Consider the following 27,050-nt stretch of genomic DNA (forward strand, 5'->3'; position numbering starts at 1 on the left):
GAGCTACCCGCGGTTAACACGCTCGCGTTGAAGCATTTATCGGAAAAGATACACTTAGCTCCTCTGTTTTGGAGTCCGACGGAGCATAAAATCGAGATGCTCAGTACGCAATTCGCAGAGTCCACACCTACTCTTCAATAACTAGTAAGTCGCCTCTATCAAAATCTCAGACTAGCTAACTCAAAACTTGAGCAACATCTCAAAACCGAAAGCAGGAGTCCAGTTTATGAAGTTATATGTTACGATCAAGGTATCGGGGTAGCCTGTTCTTAGGGTAAAGTACAGTGGGTTGAAGCAACTGAGCGTCTGACTGGGTAACTGGGGTTCTCAATAACTGGGGGTAAAATTATAATCGTTCTCAAATAAATATTGAGGTTAACTAAAATTTGATTGCTGCTAAACAATCTTAAAATCGAATCTATTTATATAATAATAAACGTGCCTTATATAAATTATATTCCGAATATAATCCCTTTTAATTTGTTTAATTTGTAATTTTCAATTGAGATTTTACAAATTATAAAAATCCATTTATTTGGCCGTTACGTAAAATTACGTAAAATTTCGTGGTTTTGTTTTTAAATAATTATTATTTTACCGGTCGGTATTTTTTTTGGGCGAATGTCGTTAAAAGGGGTATAACCCCACCTAACCTTTTTGGTACCGGCCCAATTATTTGGTCTCAATATCAGGTTTCCTTTTTTTTGGCCAAATCCCTTTAACCTTTAAATAATCCGTATTTTTTTAATCCCTGTTCTGGTTTTTTTTCTTTTTTGGCTAATTTTTTTGCGCCATATTTAATCGCGTCGTTAAATTAAAATCTGGTCGTTCGTCGACGGAACGTCGCTACGTTTTTTTTACGTCTTTTTTTTCTTATTCCGTAAATATACCTTTTTATTTTTATTATAAATCGCGCGGTATAATACGTTGCGCTATTTCGCCGCAAATTTTTTTTCGTTGCATTAAATACTTTTGTATTAATCGGTTTAATTGCGACGTATTGGGGGTATCCAACGCCCAATTGCGTAATATCGGTCGGCAATATTCGAAATTGGATACGGAGGTCGAAATTTTGGAAAAAGATATTTTGGCGGAGCAATAAAAAATTTAGGAAAAATAATTGAAATTATTTCGTTTGCGAAAATAAAAAAAATTATAATTTGAAAAAATAATGCGAATTATATTTCGCAAAATTAATAATTTGGAAAAATTGGATCGGGTGGAACGTAAAAAGGCAAAATAAAAAAAACGTCGGCGATTAACCGAAATTTTGCCTAAAATATCCTTAAAATCGTTATTTCCGGATTCCAATTTTGTTTGGGATTCGATTTTCCCGATAAATCTTTTAAATTTTTCGTTATTGGATAAAATAAATATTTTTGCGCAATATTCTGTTAATAAATTGTTTTTTGGTATTTTTATTTTATATTATATATTAATTATTTTTTGGTAAATTCGTTTGGTAATATAATTTCGAATCCTGGTCGGTTTTTAATTTTTAAAAATGGTAAATGGTATTTTTTTAAATTATCCTCTTTTTTTTGGTTAATTTATTCGCAAATCCAATTCCTAATAATATTGGCGGAACGGTTCCTGGTAATCCTGGAAATAATTAAAGGGTTCCCAAATATTTTTTTTATACCTATAATTTTCCCATTTAATAAAATATTTTATTTTACCGTAATTTCGTTTATAATCGAATATTTGTTTAACGTCGTAGGTTTGTTTTGCGTCGATTTCGATCGTTTTTCGTATATTAATACCGTATAATATTGGTTTCAATAATAATATATAAAATATGGGGTAAATTTTTATGGTATTTGGTAATAATAATCTGTAATTGGTATCGTTAATTTTTTTGTTAATTTTAAAAGGTCCAAACTTTTTAAAATCGAATTTGTTATTAGGTTATTATATTTTAATATTGCGTCGAATAAAATAAACGTTATTGTTTTTTAAAAAAAATGGTCCCTTTATCCGATATTAATTGGCGTATTTCATTATTTTTTTTCATATAAATTTTAATTTTTACTGGAATTTTTTATATAATTATTATAATTCGCTCGTTTATTTATCGGCTCGCGGTGCTGTAATCGTAATTTTTGGTTTTCCGTACGTTATAAGGTTAAATCCATAATTGGCGTAAAACGGGGTTATTTTAATACTTTCGTTTTTTAAATTATTATAAACGAATTATATTATAAATAATAACCGTATCCAATTATTTTATTTATAATTTATATAATATTTTAGGTATTATTCCAATATTTAATTGGTTCGTTTTATTTGTCCGTCCGTCTGTAAATGGAATATTATGGATAATTTATAATTTATTTCTAATTATTCCATTAGGAATTTCCAAAATTTTAATGTAAAAAATTTGTTTTTATTTATAATAATATTTTCTGGAAATCCGTAATTGTTAACAATTATTTGTAAAAATGTATAAGCAATTTTTTCGGCGTTGCTGTTTGTTAATTATATGCATTATTTTGCATGTAATAAGCCCACTTTTATTTGTATATAGCCAATTTTATTTAGTGCCGAAGTGGAGTGGGGAATGGTGGAATTCCGTTACTTTGTTAATGCAGGAATGCAATTTAAAGGTCAGCGAGTGGGGTTAGCTACCCTGTACCGGGTTTAATACCCACCCTGCACCTGCGAGTCAGCTACCCTGTACCGGGTTGAAAATTTCACCAAGTCAACGTTTAAATGCAAACCCAGAGATGGTTTGTATGCAAATGAGGGTGTTTTTTCAAAAACCCATACAAATTAGTTTTTCGGAAATTCATTCGCGGCACCGGAACCTTTTCTGGCGTGCGGACCCCCACTTCGATGTCGGAGAGTATGTAAGGGAAATAAAGCAAAATCTCCCCCAACCAATTATTTATCAGTACCAAAATTATAGTGCATTTCTACCTATTATTTAGCGCTTTTAGCACTGGTTATTTACCACGCCGCACCTAGGGTTTACCCCTATATCCCCTGTTAGCACCATTTTTATTAACAGGTTATGAGCCCGGAAAGGTTCTAGCTAGTGCACTAAAGCGCACTTTGCATTATTGGAAAGCCCTGTTTTCAGGCTTTAATTTGGTTATTGTCGCATATCCGCAGCACGTATATTGACGAAGATATTGCTGTTTTTGTGCAAATTGTTGGTTATAGGTGCTACGTTAGCACCTATCCCCCCTGTAATTACAGTGAGGGGTCGCTATATTAGCGTTTGACTCAGGCCCAATTTTCAGGCACTGCAGCGCTCGCTCGATTGCAAATCCCAAAATTTTTGGTGTGGTTTTTATGGGTTGTGCATCGCTATTGCGATTGGTTCAAATTTTTAGTGCGTTAATTAGGGTTTGCGCTAACGAGTCAGGGCCAAAACCCCTGTATTCGCCCGCTAATAGCCCAGTGATCCACTAACCGAACGCTGCAAATTACCCTGCAGGTTACCCTGCACCCACCTAGCGAATTGAACTTTCGATCGCTAGTGCACCTGGATCGGTACAAATAATACCAGGGCACCCATTAATTGTGGATTTAGGGATTCCAACCCTGTATTTTCAGTGGATTCGATCATTGAAAATAGCAATAAGCCCTATATTTGGCAAGTATAGGCCTGTAACCGTTAGAAGGCAAACGGCTATAGAAAATCCTAGATTGGGGTATTTACCCTTAGGCGACTAGGTTAGTTTTTAACTATAATTCAGGCCACCCTACAATGGAAGACAGCCCTATGTCGGGCCTCCCAGGCCCAATTCCACCGGATAGGGGCCCTGAATCCAGCCCGAATGAAGTTCTAACCGCTAAATTACAGGCGCAAGACCTGCAATTAAAAGCGTTAACTACGCAATTGGATCAACTTCAGCACACAATTCAACAGTTAACATCTCTGTTGACGCTGAAAAATGGTGAACCCACTAGTTTTAGTGGTATTGCGGGTATTAATACCCCCAATAGCGGTAATCTGGAGGCCAACCCACAGATTTTTAGCGCTAATACCGCTACCGCACCACCTAATCCACCCGGTAACCTAATTCTAGGTGACGGGATAGGTAAAGAACTATCAAAACGGGTATTTTCCTTCCCCGAAAATTGCAAATTAGTAGGGGCTAGCAATTACGACCTGTGGAAACAGGCACTTATAGTACAATTCAGGGCTATAAAAGCTGCGGAATTTATTTCCAACCCTGAAATTGGCTATAGCCTACCGGAACATGAGCAATCAGTCCTATTATTGCTTATTAAAGACAGCCTAACCAAGGAACCTTTAGAATCCATTGCATGGCATTCCAGCCCTGTAACGGCCTATAAGACCCTGGAAGATAGCTATTCCGTTGCACCCGAGATTAGCAGAGACTCGCTATATCGGGAATTTCACGCCCTAAATTTTTCGAAATTTAGAGGGTCAATACCAGAATTTAACAGCCGTTTTAATTCCCTGGTAGCTAGATTAGCGAATGCCAACGTGCAAATTAGCCCTATCGATGTACGAAATCAATACCTACGGGCCCTGGAGGGGACGTTCCCTACCTGGACCGAACGCCAACGCAGTACCCAACGGGCCCTGCAGGCTATAGGCCAAAATTCGGATCGATTAAATTTGCAATACCTTATGGCGGACCTTATATCCGAAAATTCGATTTCAGGCTCTACAACTGCCAAAGCCACTAATTACAGGGCTGAAGGTCGAAAATCAGGGAAAAAAGGCGCTAAAAAGGACGCTAAAAAGGAAAATAATGGGCAGGACGGCACCTCCAAATCACGAAAAAAGGGCAAATCAACCCCTAATTCGGATTCGGCTATTGCAAAAGATAATAAATCCTCCAATTCCAGCGAATCGAACGCTGGAACTTCCATGATTTCAATGGATTTCGAGTTATTTACGGGCTCGATTCCAGGTGACGTTAGCGTTTGCGCAGCGTATAACGCCCTGGAACAGGCAGGCGATTCGGGCGGTAATTTACCGTACCGGGCACTGCAACAGGAGGTTAATTCCGCTATTAGCGGGGTTATAGAATTATGTTCGGAATCGGATTCGGAACCCGATTATACCGGTAAAACGCTAAAACCACAGGTATTAGCAACTAATTCTAAGGCTAAGACGAAGCCTGGAAGCGGCGTAAATAGGGACCCTAAGCCCCGACGGCTAGGCTACCCGGTCCTGTACGATACAGGTAGCACGCACCATATCTTTGCAAATAAGCAATTTTTTACCGATTATACCCCCGGCTCAACAGTCGAAATCGGTACCGGAGGTGGCCCTGTTAGGCCTATTGGCACTGGAACTGTTAAAATACAGGTCCGGTATGGCTCCAAAATTGACGAATTTAGAGAGGTTACGTTAAATAACGTGCTATATATCCCCTCGTTTGGAATAAATATCGTTAGTGGGCTAATACACTACAATACAGGGGGCGTATTATTAAAAAATACCCTGTACGATCGGGATCGCAAGGCGTGGGGACGCCTAAATACCGCCAAAAATTCGTTCTGTTTGGAGGTAAAAGGGTGCGATATCCTTATTCGAAATACTACATCTACGGTTTCGAATTACGCCTGTGTAATTGGTGAATATAGCACCGCCTCTAGCCTAACCTTACAGGGGGTTACAAAGGGCTACGCAGCCCCGTTGGAGGTAAAACTAAATAATATAGTCCCTGAAGACCAAGACGACTATAAAATCTACACCGATTCGGAACCGGGAGAAAATACGGTAACGGAAGTGTTAAATCCCAAACAAAATAAGGATATAACCGTAGATTTACCTGTAATGCAGAAATTTAGTGCAAAAACCCCTGAAAATCCACGTGAGATTGGGCCCCGTAGGCCCGGTAAGCCGCTAGATGACCCTTTTAAGCAGCCTAATACAAAAGGGGCTAATACCGAAAAAGAGGGGGTTTCCCACACAAGAAATCCGTTGTTAGAACCTCCTTTAGTACCGGAATTAGTGCAGGCCCCTGTAAATTACCTCCCTTTAAGCCTAAATCGAACTACCGATGGTTGGGTAACAGCTGAAGGAGACGGAATTACAGGCGATTGTGACGAAATCCAGGCCCAAAAAGCCCTGTTATGGCACAGGCGCTTAGGGCATATAGGGTTGTTATTGCTTAAAAAGACCGCTAAAAACGCAGACGGTCTACCTAATTTCGACAAAATTAGGGCTATTACCTGCATTACTTGCATTAAAGCCACCTCTGTTAGGCGTACAAATAAAGGGGCACTCCCTACACCCCCTAATATCCTCGATTCCATAGAGGGTGATACAGTAACCCTTAAACCTAACCCTCACAATAAAAAACCCGTATTTTTGTTATTAGTGGATCGAAAATCACGTTTTCGGTGGTCGATCTCACTACGGAATAAAGCCGGACCTACGGTTTTAGTGGCTATTAAAGGCTTTTTTAAGGTTTTAAAAGCTACGTACGGGCGCTACCCCACTAAATTTCATTTTGATGGGGGGCACGAGGTAAATACAGAGCTTCAAGATTGGTTTGCAAGTAAAGGTGTTAATTTTAGCACCTCCAACCCCTACAACCATGGCCAAAACGGGCTAACGGAACGGTCCGTTAGGGTTATTTTGGATAGGCTAAGGTCTACCATTTTAGCGGCAGGTCTACCACTATATTTATGGTGTTATTTACTGTCAGCCGTGGTTGATTTAGTTAACCGTACAGCGGTAACTAACAGGGAGTTAACACCCTACGAGGAATTTTATTCCGAATTTCAACCTGGATTACCACACAGGCCTAATTTAGGCCATTATCGGGTTATTGGTACCGTATGCCAGGCTATTATACCGCTGGAAAAACGCCAAAAATCCAACAAATTGGCTCCCCGAACGGAAACAGTAAGGCTTTTAGCCCATTTATCCAATTCTACAGCGTTGGTTTACGCCCCCGCCAGACGGGCCGTATATAAAACCTCTACCGTAAAAATTTTAGAGGGTATACCCGCTGAAAATTTGGCTATTCCAGGGGAAACGCTACAGATTTCAGAGGGGGAAAATCCAGATTTAGAGGGGGATTCTAATTCTGAACCTGAAGACGAAATCTACAGCGCCAAAACTTTGGATCCAGTGGATAATAATCCCCTACCTCCCGCAATTACAGTTCCTCCCTGGCCTGTACAGTCTACTGTTCGCCCCCCAGAGCTTATAACGGTAGCGGTGCCTAATTCAGCACCTAAAATAACGGAAGTTCCGGTGTTTTCGGCACCTAAAATACAGAATATGGAGTTAAATTCGCAGTTCGAAAACCCAGATCCTATGGATATCGATTACGTGCATTATCTTTGTTATCAAACCCAAAAGAAAACAAAGAAAAAGCCCACTAAAGACGGCGAACCAAATAGCTACCAACAGGCCCTAAAAAGCCCTGAAAGTGCTAAATGGTTAGCAGCTTTAGCGTCTGAATTCGACCAGATCGTTACTGCAAAAACCTTCCGTTTTATCCCTAAAATTAAAATGCATACAGGCCGTAGACTAATCTCTACCCGGCCGGTGTTTAAATTAAAAAAGGATGAAAATAATAAGCCTATAAAGTATAAAGCCAGGCTTGTTGTTAGGGGGTTTTTACAGGTCGAAGGCCTAGATTATATCGAGACTTTTGCTAGCACTAGTATACCGCCCACCTGGCGTATATTATTGGCTATAGCTAATGCACAAAATTGGGAAATAGAACAAATCGATTTTATCGGTGCGTTTTTAAATAGTGACCTTACCGACGTAGATATTTATTTGCAAATTCCAGAGGGTTTTAGCGATTGGGCTAGATCTTGCAGCCCTACTACCGCTAAAATTTTAGTGCAAATGGGCTATAATCCAAAGGAAATGCAAGTTATACTGTTGGAAAAGGCGCTATACGGTCTGAAACAGGGCCCAAGAGAATGGCAAACAAAGCTAAAAAGCCTACTTTTTACAGAAGGTTTTAAGCCGCTAATCTCTGATCCAGCTGTCTTTTATAATGCTAAATCCAAGCATTTCATTGTTACTTTTGTTGACGATTGCCTGCTAATAGGTCCTAAATTGCAATATATTCAGGATTTAAAAGCCCGTTTTAACAAAATATACGCATTGGAAGACAGGGGCCCTGCAGCCTATTTTCTAGGCGTTCAGATTATAAGGGACAGGCCTAACCGCCTGCTTTGGCTCCATCAAAGTCAGTATATAGAGGAAGCATTAGCAACGTTCGGATTAGCTGATTGCAAACCTATTTCTGTTCCCTTACAGCCGGGTGTGCTAAAATATAGTGGGGGCAAACCCGTAAATGCGCTAGAAATCAAATTGTTACAGCGTATTATCGGCACCCTAATGTATTTAATGCTATTAACGCGCCCGGACATCGGTTTTGCGGTTCAATGGTTATCTCGTTTTTTAACGAAAGCCACTACAATCCACTTAACGGCAGCTAAAAACCTACTTCGCTACTTAGCAGGTACTAAATCCCTAGCAATCTGCTACGGAAATAGGGTAATTAAAGCTAATTTACCACCTAACTCTTTGATTGGGGGTTTTAAAGGCCTAAAATTACTTGGTTTTAGTGACAGCGATTTTGCCGGGGCTAGGGAAGATTCAAAATCCACTTACGGATATTTGTATACCCTATCTGGGGGCCCTATAACGTGGAAGTGCAAAAAGGCTAGTACTATAGCTTTAAGCACCCCAGAAGCCGAAACCGACGCCTTAGCGGAAGCCCTGCGTGAAGCACAGTGGCTTAAAAGCCTATTTACAGAGATTGGACTACCTGTAAAAGGCCCTATTGCAATATTTGGAGATAATACAGGCTCTATAGCTAACGCACATAACCCTACGCACCACCAACGTACTAAACATACGTTATTAAAATTTCACTACGTAAGGGAGTTAGTTACAGAAGGATTAGTGACCCTAAAATACCTGGAATCCAAACAAATGCCCGCTGACGGCCTTACAAAGCCCCTAACGCTTCCAATTCACAAGGTTTTTTTAGAGCTTATAGGGTTAAAACCCCTGTAAACTTAGTTTTTACCTATTGAATTGTAGGGCACCTAGTTAGTTCGTTAGCTAACTACCACCATTTTTCTCCTTTGTTTGCAATTATTGGATTTTTGTTAGCCCGACACCAACCGATCTACCCAAACCTACCCTGCTCAGGTTGATTATTAAGCAACTTATACCAACCTTATACCCGAAGTCGAATCCGAATTTAATTAGCTCGCGTTTTGGGCGACCTAGCGATTTTTAATCTACCCTATATATTAAACTTTTCTGGGATCCACAACAACGAACAGCCAGATTAGCTACCTGGCTTAGTAGTAAGTTCCGTTGGTTATAATCTGTAGGTCGTGGGTTCGAATCCGGGGGTTGTTACAATTCTGGGGGTCTCTTTCAATTCGGGGGTTCAGTCAATCGGGGGTTTGGTACAAAGGGCTTATTCATCCAGGGGGTTCGCACCGGGGGTTCGAGTTGGGTTGGGACACAAGGGGGAATTTCTTTTGTTTTTTTGTTTTGGGGGTTTTATTTTACGTACTTTTCTTTTCCGACTTTATTTTTGGATTAAGTAGCAAAAGAGAGGGGGTGTTAATTATATGCATTATTTTGCATGTAATAAGCCCACTTTTATTTGTATATAGCCAATCTTATTTAGTGCCGAAGTGGAGTGGGGAATGGTGGAATTCCGTTACTTTGTTAATGCAGGAATGCAATTTAAAGGTCAGCGAGTGGGGTTAGCTACCCTGTACCGGGTTTAATACCCACCCTGCACCTGCGAGTCAGCTACCCTGTACCGGGTTGAAAATTTCACCAAGTCAACGTTTAAATGCAAACCCAGAGATGGTTTGTATGCAAATGAGGGTGTTTTTTCAAAAACCCATACAAATTAGTTTTTCGGAAATTCATTCGCGGCACCGGAACCTTTTCTGGCGTGCGGACCCCCATTTCGATGTCGGAGAGTATGTAAGGGAAATAAAGCAAAATCTCCCCCAACCAATTATTTATCAGTACCAAAATTATAGTGCATTTCTACCTATTATTTAGCGCTTTTAGCACTGGTTATTTACCACGCCGCACCTAGGGTTTACCCCTATATCCCCTGTTAGCACCATTATTATTAACACCTTCATTAGGTGCCCGCGATGCCTGCGTCACTGCAACCCCCGATCTTAACCGATTCGACCGAGGAACTGATCGAACACCTACAAGGACACCCTGAACAATGGGTGTCTTACATCTCCGATTCCTACCAAAAGCTGCAACTATTGCACGATAGCAACGTCCGCCTGAACTCCTGCCTAGAAATGCAGGAAGCCGAGACCCAACGCGCCCGCGCCGAGACCCAAGGCGCCCGCGCCGAAACGGACCGTGTCCGCGACAAGGCGCAGGCCGACATTCTGGCCATGGCCATGGAAAAGGCCTCCGCCATAACCTCCCGGGATGCCGCTTTCGCCGAATTAGAGAAAACACGGTCCGAACTGAAGGAAGTTCGGACCGTAACGCTACCCACGGTACATATAACCACCCCCGCCCCAACTACCAACACGCCTGTTGAACCCCTTATGGTTACTCCTATGGGAACGACTCCGCCGCCTGCTTCCGAACATCCCGCCTCCGCCCGCCTTTCTGAACGACTTCCAGACCCCGATAAATTTACGGGCGCCCGCTCCGACCTCCGCCGCTTCGCCACCCAAATCCGGGGGAAGATGACCTCAAACAAAGACCGCTTCCCCAACCCCGAATCACGCCTGATTTATGTAGCCGGTCGACTGTCCGGTAAAGCGTACAACCTAATCCTGCCCAAAATGGTCGGAGGCACACCCCAATTCGGAGATTATACGGATCTCCTCCAATACCTAGAGGAGGCATTCGGGGACCCCGACCACGTCCAAAACGCACAAAACAAACTATATGCCCTGAAGCAGCGGAACGTAGATTTCGCCGAGTATCTGTCGGAGTTCCAACGCCTGTCTTTGGAAGGAGAAATGCCGGAGGATGCCCTCCCCCCTCTTTTATTCCAGGGAATATCGGAAGAGCTCCAGGACATGCTCCTCCACAACCCCGCCCCATCTCGCCAATACCACGAATTCACCCGACACCTGCAAAGCTTGGATAACCGCTACCGCCAGCACCAGCAGTATAAAAATAGACAGACACGTACCCCTCGGGCCGCAGCGCCCCCCGCGCGCGCGGCTCCCCGAACCCAACCCGACATACCGCGGGCCGCCCCCAAGCCAAACGCGGAGCTCCCGCTTAACGACCCTATGGACCTGAGCAGCCAACGCCGCCACAACCGCAAGGAAAACATGCTATGTTACCGTTGTGGATCCCAAGAACATTTCGTTGCCAAATGCCCGGAACCGGATACCCGCCGCACGCGGCTGCACCAGGCCGGAATCGAACGATCCAGGTCCAGGTCCAGGTCCCCGCGCCAAATACAAACCAAACTCCCTAAAAACCCCCGCCGCGGCTCGGACGCCAGCCGCTCCAGCAGCCGAAGTTCGAAAAACGGAGCCCGCCTGGGATAAGTCGCCCCCAGGCCGCCAAGGCCGCGCATAGACCGCCGGCGATCCGCATCTCTGCCGCCGCCGTTCACGGGTTCCCTGTTGAAGAGGAATATAACCAACGATCCGACCTGATAATCCTGCCTGCCGAACTGACAGTGGGGGGCCAAAACCTCCCAACCTATGCCCTCACCGATTGCGGTGCGGAAGGAAAATGCTTCCTCGACCAAGGATGGGCCGAAGAACGCCAACTACAAATGTATCCGCTGCGAAACCCATTCGACATCGAAGTATTCGACGGAAGGACCGCCGAAAGTGGGAAGTGCACCCATTATGTCCGAGGACAATTGAGAATCAAGGACCACATCCAGAAAAACGCGCTGTTCTTCGTCACACAGCTAGCCCATTACCCCATTGTGCTAGGAATGCCTTGGCTAAAGCAGCACGATCCAACGATTGGATTCGCGTCACACGTTATTACGTTTGACAGCGACTATTGCCGCCGACACTGCAATATGCCCGACAAACCGGAGAAGGTTAAAGCTTTACACGCCGTACCAAAAAAAAGCCGCCCCCAGTACCAGGCTGACCGACCGCCGTCCCTCCGCGAAATGGATATCGCCCCTATCTCCCTGCAAGCCGCGAGCATATACGCCCGCCGCCGATTCTGCCGACTGTACGCCGTAACCTTGAAACAGATTGATGAGGTTCTAGCCGCCGACCCCCAAAATAGGAACGGGCCGACCCTGCCCGAAACAATCCGGGAATTCGCGGACGTATTTTCCCCGCAAGAAGCCGAGAAGCTGCCCCCACACCGACCGTCCGACCACCATATCCCGCTTATAGAAGGAAAAACGCCGCCGTTCGGCCCCCTGTACGCCATGTCCCGCGAAGAGCTGATAGCCCTTAAGGAATGGCTGACCGCAGAGTTGAAAAAAGGGTTTATCAGACCCAGTTCGTCATCCGTCGCCTCGCCCGTTTTGTTCGTGAAGAAGCAGGGAGGAGGGTTGAGGTTTTGCGTGGATTACCGCGCGCTGAATAACATTACCGTAAAAGACCGTTACCCGCTGCCGCTAGTCCGAGAGACCCTGAACAACCTGGCCGGCATGAAATTCTTCTCGAAAATCGATATCGTTTCCGCTTTTAACAATATTCGGATTAAAAAGGGGGAAGAATACCTGACGGCATTCCGCACGAGATTCGGCTTATACGAGAGCCTAGTCATGCCTTTCGGGCTAACGGGAGCCCCCGCGACGTTCCAGAGATATATAAACGACTCCCTGCGCGAATACTTAAACGTATTTTGTACAGCCTACCTGGACGACATTTTGATTTATAACCGCACCCGAACCGAACACGAAGAACATTTGAAGCTCGTATTGGAAGCCCTGAGGAAAGCCGGGCTGTATGCCAACGCCGCGAAATGCGAATTCTTCGTGAAAGAAACCAAGTTCCTGGGCCTGCTGGTCGGCGTCGAAGGCGTGAAAATGGACCCTGAGAAAATCACCGCTGTCCTGGACTGGCAAACACCCAAAAAGCTTACTGACGTACAAGCATTTTTGGGGTTTGGCAACTTTTACCGGCGCTTTATCCGAGATTTCTCAAAGATCGTAGCCCCTTTGACGAGATTGACCAAGAAAAACGTCGCATTCGAATGGAATAGCGCCTGCGAAACCGCCTTCCGACTGCTGAAGAGAAAGTTTACCGAAGCCCCCGTACTGGCGCACTTCGATTGGGAAAAGAATGTGATCCTGGAGACCGACGCTTCCGATTATGTTTCTGCGGGAATATTGTCACAATACGGCGACGACGGAATACTCCGCCCCGTCGCGTTCTTTTCGAAAAAACACACAGCTACCGAATGCAATTACGAGATTTACGACAAAGAATTGCTAGCCATTATCCGCTGTTTTGAAGAATGGCGCCCGGAACTCGAAGGGACGTCGTCCCCGGTCCAAGTAATTACGGACCACCGCAACCTGGAATATTTCACGACGACGAAAATGCTCAACCGCCGACAAGCCCGATGGGCCGAATTCCTGTCAAGATTTAATTTCCGTATCACCTACCGACCCGGGAAACAAGGAGCGAAGCCCGACGCACTAACCAGGAGGTCAGAGGATATGCCTGAGGAGGGGGATGAACGACTTAAGCACCAAACACAAGTCGTACTGAAAGAACACAATTTACCTGCCCGCCCCACCCGGTTACAACCCATAATCCGCCAAAACAAACCCCTATTGCCAAAACACCTAATAGAGCTACTAGACGCCGGATACGAATCCGACCCGATAACGCAATCTGCCCTAGAAGCGTTGAGGACAGGCGCCGACCGCCACCCCAAGTTGCAATTGGCCGAATGCGAAGAACGATCCGGCTATTTGTATTACCGCAATAAACTGTACGTACCCGATTCGAATAATCTGAAAGCCGAGATCCTGCGCCGCTGCCACGACTCCCCCGTCGCCGGTCACCCCGGCAAAGCAAAAACCTACGACCTGCTGTCCCGAGAATATTACTGGCCCGGAATGCTACATTACGTATCATTATGGGTAAAGAAATGCCAGACCTGCCGCCGAATCAACCCGTCCCGCGAAGGCCACCAGGGCCTCCTGCGACCCCTGCCCACTCCTGAACGCTCATGGCAACACCTGTCGATGGATTTTATCACACATTTGCCGCAAAGCAACGGCCACGACGCCATCCTAGTGGTCGTAGACCGCCTAACTAAGATGAGACACTTCGTCCCTTGTAAAGGGACCTGCAATGCCGAGGACACCGCCAACCTGTACCTACACCACGTATGGAAACTACACGGGTTGCCCCTGACGATAGTTTCGGATAGAGGCACCCAATTCGTGTCGAAGTTTTGGAAACACCTGACAACCCGTTTGAAAATCGACAGCCTGCTATCCACTGCTCACCACCCCGAGACTGACGGACAGACCGAGCGTTTTAACGCGTCCCTGGAACAATATTTGAGAGCTTATGTGGCCTACCTGCAAGATGATTGGGAAAGTTGGCTTCCCCTCGCCGAATTCACAGCCAACTCCCACAAGTCCGAGACCACCGGAACCTCCCCGTTTTACGCGACTTACGGATTCCATCCCCGCATGGGATTCGAGCCGGTACCCCTGAACCAGCCTTTGCCCGCCCAGCGGGATGCCGAAAAGCTAGCCGCCCGAATGGAAGCCATTCTGGAACAAGCCCGCGCCGAAATGACCGCCGCCCAAGCCCGTTACGAAGAACAGGCGAACCGACACCGTACCCCGGCCCGCCGGCTTACCGTCGGCCAATATGTATGGTTAGACGCACGGAACATCCAGACCGCCCGCCCGCAGAAGAAACTGGATTGGAAGAACTTGGGACCCTTCCGAATTTCTGAAGTGATTAGCCCGTACGCCTACCGTTTGGACCTGCCGTCGTCTATGAGAGTACACCCTGTTTTCAATATAAACCGACTAAAACCTGCTGACGTTGAGCCCCTGCCGGGCCAACAACCTGCACCGCCACCCCATTTGGAAGTGGAAGGTGAGAGAGAATACGAAGTCGAAGAGATCCTCGACTCCTTTTGGGAAACCCGCGGCCGAGGAGGCCGCCGGCTGAAATATATCGTCCGTTGGGCTGGATATAGCGAACCCACGACTGAACCTGCCGATTACCTGGAAAACGCTGCTCAATTGGTAAAGAATTTCCACCGTCGATACCCCCATAAGCCCGGGCCCCGGCCGTGACGGAGCTCGGCCTGGAAGGGGGGAATACTGTCACAGACCTAAAGGACAGCCACTGGGCTGTCGCTTAGTCATGACCCCTGTCACGTGAAGGCGCGAGGGCCGAGCGCCTCGCGCGCGTATATCTACGCGAAATCTCTGCAGTCTCCGATATATAGCTCCTCGAGCTACGTCTTCGTCAACAACCACCTGCTACCCTGTACCTGGAAGACTAGATAGCCAATATACTCTGTCCTGTTACCTGATCGCCCGCACCTACCTGTCCGCCCTGCCTGCCCGTGACATTAGGCGTAAAAATTACGGTTGGTTTAATATTAAATTTTATTTTAATTTCCCAATTTGGTAAATCGGTTATAATATATATTTCGTAAATATTTGTTATTTTGCGTCGTCGTGGGAAAAAATTATGGATTATTTTCCTATTTAAATGGAATCCACAATTGTTTCGGAAATATTTTGCCCAAAAGATTTTTGCGTATTAAAGGTATTTGGTGTCCAAGGTCGGGTGGTTTCCAAAAATTGCATTAACTGGTCCTGTAAAATGTCGGATTTGTATTTGTGTTTAAAGTGGTAATCCGGGAAATTGTATTAATTGGTCGTCTCGGTGTAAGTCGATATATTTCTTTTTATATATATAGGGGTTATTTTCCTTTGCTGCGTTATATTGGTTCGAAAATATAATTTCTTCCTCGCTGGACTTTTCCTCGGAATCCTCGTTTAATTTTTATATTAAAAATTAATTGGTTATTTTAATATGGTGGGTTTATTCCAAAAATTCTTTATCCGATTTTCCGGAAATATCCGAATCCGTAAATTCGGGTAATTGGGTCTTTTATCGGTATAATTTCGTTGGTTATCCTATCCTTAAAAATATTCGGTTTTCTATTATTAAGGTTCGAATGTTTCGGGGTTTTTGTAAATACCATTTTGCGTCGTTTTTGGAACTATTATATATTATATGTGAGGATTAGGCCCCCAGACCTACCCTCAGAATCACGACTCGGCTCTACCAGCCACGCTGAGCCAGGGATCGGACAAGGGTCCACTTACTCCGGATTTAAGCGCGTCTCTTGAGCGCGTCGTTAATTGTAATTTCTCTCTTCTCTTCAGTTTAGAATTTTCGTCGATAGCGCCTAATACACTGAGGTTCTCCAATGTATGCCTGGCCGTGACATTATATAATTGTTATTATAACAGGTAATCCAATTTATTATATTGTGTTAATTAGGCCGTAATTATTAATAATTGGTGGTATTAAATTTTCGTGGTTTTTCGGTTTTATCCCTAAAATTAGAAATACCTTCCTGGTTTTTCGGACAGTTTTTGGCGATATGCCCTGTTTTATCGCATTTGAAACATTTGCCGCTTTTGGGGTCTTTACGGGGCTTTTTATATTATATGGTATTAAGGTCCATAAATTTATTGTAAATATTATAAATTATATTGTAAATCTGGGGTGCCATATAACGGGGCTGTTATTATCTACCATTATTTTTATAATATATGGGTTGGGGGTATTGGTATTTGCGTTCCGTATTGGTTTGTCGAATTAAAATAACAAATATTCGCTGTCCGCCTTATTTTTTTTGTCGGCGTTCGTAAATCCGGTTGTTAAATTTAATAATAAATTCGACGTATTCGAGGAAATCCTCGGGTCGGTCGAATTTGGATATTTCGTTTTTTATTTTTATTTTTAATTCCTGGTAAAATTGGAGGATTTTGGTTTTTCCGGTTATATTTAATTTTGTTATTAACCTTTTAAATTCGGTTATATAAACGGAGGTTAATTTGGTTTGTCGTAAATTGGCCAAATTTCGTTCGGTTTATCGTTTTTTATCGGGTTTTTGGAATAAAAAACGGAGGGTGCGTTTATATTTTGCGAAAATTGAAAAAATATCGGTGATTTTTTAACGTTGTTTTTCGGGGGGTATATTAAATTATTTCTGTAATAAAAATTCGAACCAAAATAAGGTTTGTTTTCGGAAAAAGGTGGCCGCGTATACCATTTTTTTTATTTTATTGCGGAAAATTTCCAAATGGAATATTTGGTAAATGCGTATTTATATAAAATATTTTTTAAATTATCCAGGTATATTATCGAACGTAATTGGGGGGTTAAATTTAAATTTTTCGCGTTTATTAAAAAAAATTAAAATAACGTTAATATTGGTTCGGAAAACCTGGAATTTTTTTTGGAATTAAATTGCGCGGAACGTTTATTTGTAAAATTCCTGGTTGGTCCTAATAATTTATTTGCTGTTAATTATATGCATTATTTTGCATGTAATAAGCCCACTTTTATTTGTATATAGCCAATTTTATTTAGTGCCGAAGTGGAGTGGGGAATGGTGGAATTCCGTTACTTTGTTAATGCAGGAATGCAATTTAAAGGTCAGCGAGTGGGGTTAGCTACCCTGTACCGGGTTTAATACCCACCCTGCACCTGCGAGTCAGCTACCCTGTACCGGGTTGAAAATTTCACCAAGTCAACGTTTAAATGCAAACCCAGAGATGGTTTGTATGCAAATGAGGGTGTTTTTTCAAAAACCCATACAAATTAGTTTTTCGGAAATTCATTCGCGGCACCGGAACCTTTTCTGGCGTGCGGACCCCCACTTCGATGTCGGAGAGTATGTAAGGGAAATAAAGCAAAATCTCCCCCAACCAATTATTTATCAGTACCAAAATTATAGTGCATTTCTACCTATTATTTAGCGCTTTTAGCACTGGTTATTTACCACGCCGCACCTAGGGTTTACCCCTATATCCCCTGTTAGCACCATTATTATTAACAGGTTATGAGCCCGGAAAGGTTCTAGCTAGTGCACTAAAGCGCACTTTGCATTATTGGAAAGCCCTGTTTTCAGGCTTTAATTTGGTTATTGTCGCATATCCGCAGCACGTATATTGACGAAGATATTGCTGTTTTTGTGCAAATTGTTGGTTATAGGTGCTACGTTAGCACCTATCCCCCCTGTAATTACAGTGAGGGGTCGCTATATTAGCGTTTGACTCAGGCCCAATTTTCAGGCACTGCAGCGCTCGCTCGATTGCAAATCCCAAAATTTTTGGTGTGGTTTTTATGGGTTGTGCATCGCTATTGCGATTGGCTCAAATTTTTAGTGCGTTAATTAGGGTTTGCGCTAACGAGTCAGGGCCAAAACCCCTGTATTCGCCCGCTAATAGCCCAGTGATCCACTAACCGAACGCTGCAAATTACCCTGCAGGTTACCCTGCACCCACCTAGCGAATTGAACTTTCGATCGCTAGTGCACCTGGATCGGTACAAATAATACCAGGGCACCCATTAATTGTGGATTTAGGGATTCCAACCCTGTATTTTCAGTGGATTCGATCATTGAAAATAGCAATAAGCCCTATATTTGGCAAGTATAGGCCTGTAACCGTTAGAAGGCAAACGGCTATAGAAAATCCTAGATTGGGGTATTTACCCTTAGGCGACTAGGTTAGTTTTTAACTATAATTCAGGCCACCCTACAATGGAAGACAGCCCTATGTCGGGCCTCCCAGGCCCAATTCCACCGGATAGGGGCCCTGAATCCAGCCCGAATGAAGTTCTAACCGCTAAATTACAGGCGCAAGACCTGCAATTAAAAGCGTTAACTACGCAATTGGATCAACTTCAGCACACAATTCAACAGTTAACATCTCTGTTGACGCTGAAAAATGGTGAACCCACTAGTTTTAGTGGTATTGCGGGTATTAATACCCCCAATAGCGGTAATCTGGAGGCCAACCCACAGATTTTTAGCGCTAATACCGCTACCGCACCACCTAATCCACCCGGTAACCTAATTCTAGGTGACGGGATAGGTAAAGAACTATCAAAACGGGTATTTTCCTTCCCCGAAAATTGCAAATTAGTAGGGGCTAGCAATTACGACCTGTGGAAACAGGCACTTATAGTACAATTCAGGGCTATAAAAGCTGCGGAATTTATTTCCAACCCTGAAATTGGCTATAGCCTACCGGAACATGAGCAATCAGTCCTATTATTGCTTATTAAAGACAGCCTAACCAAGGAACCTTTAGAATCCATTGCATGGCATTCCAGCCCTGTAACGGCCTATAAGACCCTGGAAGATAGCTATTCCGTTGCACCCGAAATTAGCAGAGACTCGCTATATCGGGAATTTCACGCCCTAAATTTTTCGAAATTTAGAGGGTCAATACCAGAATTTAACAGCCGTTTTAATTCCCTGGTAGCTAGATTAGCGAATGCCAACGTGCAAATTAGCCCTATCGATGTACGAAATCAATACCTACGGGCCCTGGAGGGGACGTTCCCTACCTGGACCGAACGCCAACGCAGTACCCAACGGGCCCTGCAGGCTATAGGCCAAAATTCGGATCGATTAAATTTGCAATACCTTATGGCGGACCTTATATCCGAAAATTCGATTTCAGGCTCTACAACTGCCAAAGCCACTAATTACAGGGCTGAAGGTCGAAAATCAGGGAAAAAAGGCGCTAAAAAGGACGCTAAAAAGGAAAATAATGGGCAGGACGGCACCTCCAAATCACGAAAAAAGGGCAAATCAACCCCTAATTCGGATTCGGCTATTGCAAAAGATAATAAATCCTCCAATTCCAGCGAATCGAACGCTGGAACTTCCATGATTTCAATGGATTTCGAGTTATTTACGGGCTCGATTCCAGGTGACGTTAGCGTTTGCGCAGCGTATAACGCCCTGGAACAGGCAGGCGATTCGGGCGGTAATTTACCGTACCGGGCACTGCAACAGGAGGTTAATTCCGCTATTAGCGGGGTTATAGAATTATGTTCGGAATCGGATTCGGAACCCGATTATACCGGTAAAACGCTAAAACCACAGGTATTAGCAACTAATTCTAAGGCTAAGACGAAGCCTGGAAGCGGCGTAAATAGGGACCCTAAGCCCCGACGGCTAGGCTACCCGGTCCTGTACGATACAGGTAGCACGCACCATATCTTTGCAAATAAGCAATTTTTTACCGATTATACCCCCGGCTCAACAGTCGAAATCGGTACCGGAGGTGGCCCTGTTAGGCCTATTGGCACTGGAACTGTTAAAATACAGGTCCGGTATGGCTCCAAAATTGACGAATTTAGAGAGGTTACGTTAAATAACGTGCTATATATCCCCTCGTTTGGAATAAATATCGTTAGTGGGCTAATACACTACAATACAGGGGGCGTATTATTAAAAAATACCCTGTACGATCGGGATCGCAAGGCGTGGGGACGCCTAAATACCGCCAAAAATTCGTTCTGTTTGGAGGTAAAAGGGTGCGATATCCTTATTCGAAATACTACATCTACGGTTTCGAATTACGCCTGTGTAATTGGTGAATATAGCACCGCCTCTAGCCTAACCTTACAGGGGGTTACAAAGGGCTACGCAGCCCCGTTGGAGGTAAAACTAAATAATATAGTCCCTGAAGACCAAGACGACTATAAAATCTACACCGATTCGGAACCGGGAGAAAATACGGTAACGGAAGTGTTAAATCCCAAACAAAATAAGGATATAACCGTAGATTTACCTGTAATGCAGAAATTTAGTGCAAAAACCCCTGAAAATCCACGTGAGATTGGGCCCCGTAGGCCCGGTAAGCCGCTAGATGACCCTTTTAAGCAGCCTAATACAAAAGGGGCTAATACCGAAAAAGAGGGGGTTTCCCACACAAGAAATCCGTTGTTAGAACCTCCTTTAGTACCGGAATTAGTGCAGGCCCCTGTAAATTACCTCCCTTTAAGCCTAAATCGAACTACCGATGGTTGGGTAACAGCTGAAGGAGACGGAATTACAGGCGATTGTGACGAAATCCAGGCCCAAAAAGCCCTGTTATGGCACAGGCGCTTAGGGCATATAGGGTTGTTATTGCTTAAAAAGACCGCTAAAAACGCAGACGGTCTACCTAATTTCGACAAAATTAGGGCTATTACCTGCATTACTTGCATTAAAGCCACCTCTGTTAGGCGTACAAATAAAGGGGCACTCCCTACACCCCCTAATATCCTCGATTCCATAGAGGGTGATACAGTAACCCTTAAACCTAACCCTCACAATAAAAAACCCGTATTTTTGTTATTAGTGGATCGAAAATCACGTTTTCGGTGGTCGATCTCACTACGGAATAAAGCCGGACCTACGGTTTTAGTGGCTATTAAAGGCTTTTTTAAGGTTTTAAAAGCTACGTACGGGCGCTACCCCACTAAATTTCATTTTGATGGGGGGCACGAGGTAAATACAGAGCTTCAAGATTGGTTTGCAAGTAAAGGTGTTAATTTTAGCACCTCCAACCCCTACAACCATGGCCAAAACGGGCTAACGGAACGGTCCGTTAGGGTTATTTTGGATAGGCTAAGGTCTACCATTTTAGCGGCAGGTCTACCACTATATTTATGGTGTTATTTACTGTCAGCCGTGGTTGATTTAGTTAACCGTACAGCGGTAACTAACAGGGAGTTAACACCCTACGAGGAATTTTATTCCGAATTTCAACCTGGATTACCACACAGGCCTAATTTAGGCCATTATCGGGTTATTGGTACCGTATGCCAGGCTATTATACCGCTGGAAAAACGCCAAAAATCCAACAAATTGGCTCCCCGAACGGAAACAGTAAGGCTTTTAGCCCATTTATCCAATTCTACAGCGTTGGTTTACGCCCCCGCCAGACGGGCCGTATATAAAACCTCTACCGTAAAAATTTTAGAGGGTATACCCGCTGAAAATTTGGCTATTCCAGGGGAAACGCTACAGATTTCAGAGGGGGAAAATCCAGATTTAGAGGGGGATTCTAATTCTGAACCTGAAGACGAAATCTACAGCGCCAAAACTTTGGATCCAGTGGATAATAATCCCCTACCTCCCGCAATTACAGTTCCTCCCTGGCCTGTACAGTCTACTGTTCGCCCCCCAGAGCTTATAACGGTAGCGGTGCCTAATTCAGCACCTAAAATAACGGAAGTTCCGGTGTTTTCGGCACCTAAAATACAGAATATGGAGTTAAATTCGCAGTTCGAAAACCCAGATCCTATGGATATCGATTACGTGCATTATCTTTGTTATCAAACCCAAAAGAAAACAAAGAAAAAGCCCACTAAAGACGGCGAACCAAATAGCTACCAACAGGCCCTAAAAAGCCCTGAAAGTGCTAAATGGTTAGCAGCTTTAGCGTCTGAATTCGACCAGATCGTTACTGCAAAAACCTTCCGTTTTATCCCTAAAATTAAAATGCATACAGGCCGTAGACTAATCTCTACCCGGCCGGTGTTTAAATTAAAAAAGGATGAAAATAATAAGCCTATAAAGTATAAAGCCAGGCTTGTTGTTAGGGGGTTTTTACAGGTCGAAGGCCTAGATTATATCGAGACTTTTGCTAGCACTAGTATACCGCCCACCTGGCGTATATTATTGGCTATAGCTAATGCACAAAATTGGGAAATAGAACAAATCGATTTTATCGGTGCGTTTTTAAATAGTGACCTTACCGACGTAGATATTTATTTGCAAATTCCAGAGGGTTTTAGCGATTGGGCTAGATCTTGCAGCCCTACTACCGCTAAAATTTTAGTGCAAATGGGCTATAATCCAAAGGAAATGCAAGTTATACTGTTGGAAAAGGCGCTATACGGTCTGAAACAGGGCCCAAGAGAATGGCAAACAAAGCTAAAAAGCCTACTTTTTACAGAAGGTTTTAAGCCGCTAATCTCTGATCCAGCTGTCTTTTATAATGCTAAATCCAAGCATTTCATTGTTACTTTTGTTGACGATTGCCTGCTAATAGGTCCTAAATTGCAATATATTCAGGATTTAAAAGCCCGTTTTAACAAAATATACGCATTGGAAGACAGGGGCCCTGCAGCCTATTTTTTAGGCGTTCAGATTATAAGGGACAGGCCTAACCGCCTGCTTTGGCTCCATCAAAGTCAGTATATAGAGGAAGCATTAGCAACGTTCGGATTAGCTGATTGCAAACCTATTTCTGTTCCCTTACAGCCGGGTGTGCTAAAATATAGTGGGGGCAAACCCGTAAATGCGCTAGAAATCAAATTGTTACAGCGTATTATCGGCACCCTAATGTATTTAATGCTATTAACGCGCCCGGACATCGGTTTTGCGGTTCAATGGTTATCTCGTTTTTTAACGAAAGCCACTACAATCCACTTAACGGCAGCTAAAAACCTACTTCGCTACTTAGCAGGTACTAAATCCCTAGCAATCTGCTACGGAAATAGGGTAATTAAAGCTAATTTACCACCTAACTCTTTGATTGGGGGTTTTAAAGGCCTAAAATTACTTGGTTTTAGTGACAGCGATTTTGCCGGGGCTAGGGAAGATTCAAAATCCACTTACGGATATTTGTATACCCTATCTGGGGGCCCTATAACGTGGAAGTGCAAAAAGGCTAGTACTATAGCTTTAAGCACCCCAGAAGCCGAAACCGACGCCTTAGCGGAAGCCCTGCGTGAAGCACAGTGGCTTAAAAGCCTATTTACAGAGATTGGACTACCTGTAAAAGGCCCTATTGCAATATTTGGAGATAATACAGGCTCTATAGCTAACGCACACAACCCTACGCACCACCAACGTACTAAACATACGTTATTAAAATTTCACTACGTAAGGGAGTTAGTTACAGAAGGATTAGTGACCCTAAAATACCTGGAATCCAAACAAATGCCCGCTGACGGCCTTACAAAGCCCCTAACGCTTCCAATTCACAAGGTTTTTTTTAGAGCTTATAGGGTTAAAACCCCTGTAAACTTAGTTTTTACCTATTGAATTGTAGGGCACCTAGTTAGTTCGTTAGCTAACTACCACCATTTTTCTCCTTTGTTTGCAATTATTGGATTTTTGTTAGCCCGACACCAACCGATCTACCCAAACCTACCCTGCTCAGGTTGATTATTAAACAACTTATACCGACCTTATACCCGAAGTCGAATCCGAATTTAATTAGCTCGCGTTTTGGGCGACCTAGCGATTTTTAATCTACCCTATATATTAAACTTTTCTGGGATCCACAACAACGAACAGCCAGATTAGCTACCTGGCTTAGTAGTAAGTTCCGTTGGTTATAATCTGTAGGTCGTGGGTTCGAATCCGGGGGTTGTTACAATTCTGGGGGTCTTTTTCAATTCGGGGGTTCGTCCAATCTGGGGTTCAGTCAATCGGGGGTTTGGTACAAAGGGCTTATTCATCCAGGGGGTTCGCACCGGGGGTTCGAGTTGGGTTGGGACACAAGGGGGAATTTCTTTTGTTTTTTTGTTTTGGGGGTTTTATTTTACGTACTTTTCTTTTCCGACTTTATTTTTGGATTAAGTAGCAAAAGAGAGGGGGTGTTAATTATATGCATTATTTTGCATGTAATAAGCCCACTTTTATTTGTATATAGCCAATTTTATTTAGTGCCGAAGTGGAGTGGGGAATGGTGGAATTCCGTTACTTTGTTAATGCAGGAATGCAATTTAAAGGTCAGCGAGTGGGGTTAGCTACCCTGTACCGGGTTTAATACCCACCCTGCACCTGCGAGTCAGCTACCCTGTACCGGGTTGAAAATTTCACCAAGTCAACGTTTAAATGCAAACCCAGAGATGGTTTGTATGCAAATGAGGGTGTTTTTTCAAAAACCCATACAAATTAGTTTTTCGGAAATTCATTCGCGGCACCGGAACCTTTTCTGGCGTGCGGACCCCCACTTCGATGTCGGAGAGTATGTAAGGGAAATAAAGCAAAATCTCCCCCAACCAATTATTTATCAGTACCAAAATTATAGTGCATTTCTACCTATTATTTAGCGCTTTTAGCACTGGTTATTTACCACGCCGCACCTAGGGTTTACCCCTATATCCCCTGTTAGCACCATTATTATTAACATTTGCGGAATTGGTTTTCCTTATTTTCGTTATCGTTATTATTTTTGGGCCGAACAGGGGTTTTTTGGGCCGCCCTGATATTTGTGGCCGGGGTGCTAGGGGTGTTATTTTTGGACGTTTGGGAAAATATATTGTCGGATATTGTTCGGTATATTTTAAGGCAAAATATTAAATAGGAGCAATTAAAATATTATAATTAAAATATCGGGGTAGCCTATTTTTAGGGTAAAATATAATGGGTTAAAACAATTGAACGTTTAATTGGGTAATTGGGGTTTTTAATAATTGGGGATAAAATTATAATCGTTTTTAAATAAATATTAAAATTAATTAAAATTTAATTGCTATTAAACAATCCTAAAATCGAATTTATTTATATAGTAATAAACGTACCTTATATAAATTATATTCCGAATATAATCCCTTTTAATTTATTTAATTTGTAATTTTCAATTAAGATTTTACAAATTATAAAAATCCATTTACTTGGCCGTTATGTAAAGTTACGTGAAATTTCGTGGCCTTGTCCTTAGGTAATTGTTGTTTTGCCGGTCGGTATCTCTTTTGGGCGAGTGTCGTCAGGAGGGGTGTAACCCCACCTGGCCTCTCTGGTACCGGCCCAACTGTCTGGTCGTAACATTATACCCATCGGGAATGCGGATACACCCGGCATCCTAACAGATGATGAGAATCCGCTCAACATGACAAGCATCAAAATATGCATCATCCAAAGTGGTCTCTTAGGACAGCCATATTCATACTAGTAAATAGAAAGGCTAACACCCAGATGTTAACCTCAGAACCCAAGACCACCGTGTGAGTGTCCGTGCCAGGAGGTAGCGGTAGTGCAGGACCCCTGGCTTACGAAAAAAGCCACGCCCCCCGGTCATTTCATCTCAGTGTCATGTTCAGAATGACAGAAAGCAGTGCACTACCAAGTCTCTGATAGCGCTGACAATGACAAGTTAATTAATGATTTTCAAATGATAGAATATCACATCGGGCCCAGCGATGACATGGTTCCCTGATCCCTCAATAGCGCTCAACCTAGCTGATGTGCAGCACACCTGAAATGGCTTTACGGACCCTCAACCAAGCCAGTGGGGCAGTTTCTACAAAGGGACACGCAGTTGCAGAATTTGTACACATGCGGGACGACGTTATGCGGGAAAAGAAGTTGGAACATTTGTCAACTGCTCGATTCTCGGCTGTTGGTCCTTTAGGTCGATGTATCTGACCGCACTAGATTCAACGCATGAAGTATAAGCCACACTGCATAATTTGCCTTTCCACACACAGCATTGTTGAGTCTCGAATGATTGTTACTCTTGTATTCTGGTGGTGATTCGAATTCTCCTCACAATGCTTGTAAATCCAAACGAAAGAAACAAATGGAGGGTCAAGTCTGAATTCATGTGCTTTTGTATTATGTTTTGCAAAACCTAATGACGTGTTGAATTTGCAGTTTAGGTTGCCTGGAGAAATGTGTAATCAAACTACTCGACGCTGATTACGTCCCAAGAGCTCATGTGGTACACATGCCAAGCTCGCAAGTCTGTACTTGCCTTTAGGGCAGACTGAAAGCTGAGACTGGAAAGTCGTGAATCTTTGTGTCAAACCTCCTCTCTGTCCCCAGTGGAAAAAGCTGATAGAAACCCGCATTGCCGCAAGCAACAGCACTGCGACTGGAATACACTGAAAGGCATTTCCGGTCGTATAGATAGCTGATTAGTTTCGAGGCTATTCACAGCCAAGAACCTCCTCGATTTCCCCTTTAATGGTGACTTTCTCGGCCACAAGATCAGCCCCGAAAATAATCGGCGTGCAGTCGTTTTCAAACTCGACATGAATATCGCCGTGTTTCATATATTCGGTGTTGAGACAGGACCCGCTCTCGATTATTTCGCCCTCTGAATTGAGCACAGTCCATTTGCAAAGTTTGGCAGCGTTCACCACAGAAA

The 27,050-nt window shown here is 43.6% G+C and overlaps 4 protein-coding genes across 4 annotated transcripts; all 4 read left to right on the forward strand.

Moving 5' to 3' along the window:
* Positions 1-2,504: 2,504 nt before the first annotated feature.
* Positions 2,505-2,967, forward strand: MGG_16682 (uncharacterized protein; the record flags this gene model as incomplete). Its single annotated transcript, XM_003711561.1, has 3 exons — positions 2,505-2,619; positions 2,777-2,845; positions 2,909-2,967. Coding segments are annotated over 3 exons (243 nt in total), but the record flags the coding sequence as incomplete, so codon positions are not given.
* Positions 2,968-9,583: 6,616 nt separating this feature from the next.
* Positions 9,584-10,046, forward strand: MGG_16683 (uncharacterized protein; the record flags this gene model as incomplete). Its single annotated transcript, XM_003711562.1, has 3 exons — positions 9,584-9,698; positions 9,856-9,924; positions 9,988-10,046. Coding segments are annotated over 3 exons (243 nt in total), but the record flags the coding sequence as incomplete, so codon positions are not given.
* Positions 10,047-17,489: 7,443 nt separating this feature from the next.
* Positions 17,490-17,952, forward strand: MGG_16684 (uncharacterized protein; the record flags this gene model as incomplete). The annotated part of the gene is made up of 3 exons (XM_003711563.1): positions 17,490-17,604; positions 17,762-17,830; positions 17,894-17,952. Coding segments are annotated over 3 exons (243 nt in total), but the record flags the coding sequence as incomplete, so codon positions are not given.
* Positions 17,953-24,585: 6,633 nt separating this feature from the next.
* Positions 24,586-25,048, forward strand: MGG_16685 (uncharacterized protein; the record flags this gene model as incomplete). Its single annotated transcript, XM_003711564.1, has 3 exons — positions 24,586-24,700; positions 24,858-24,926; positions 24,990-25,048. Coding segments are annotated over 3 exons (243 nt in total), but the record flags the coding sequence as incomplete, so codon positions are not given.
* Positions 25,049-27,050: the final 2,002 nt, after the last annotated feature.

This window comes from Pyricularia oryzae, chromosome 3, assembly GCF_000002495.2.
Source record: "Pyricularia oryzae 70-15 chromosome 3, whole genome shotgun sequence".
NCBI classification, from domain to species: Eukaryota; Fungi; Ascomycota; class Sordariomycetes; order Magnaporthales; family Pyriculariaceae; genus Pyricularia; species Pyricularia oryzae.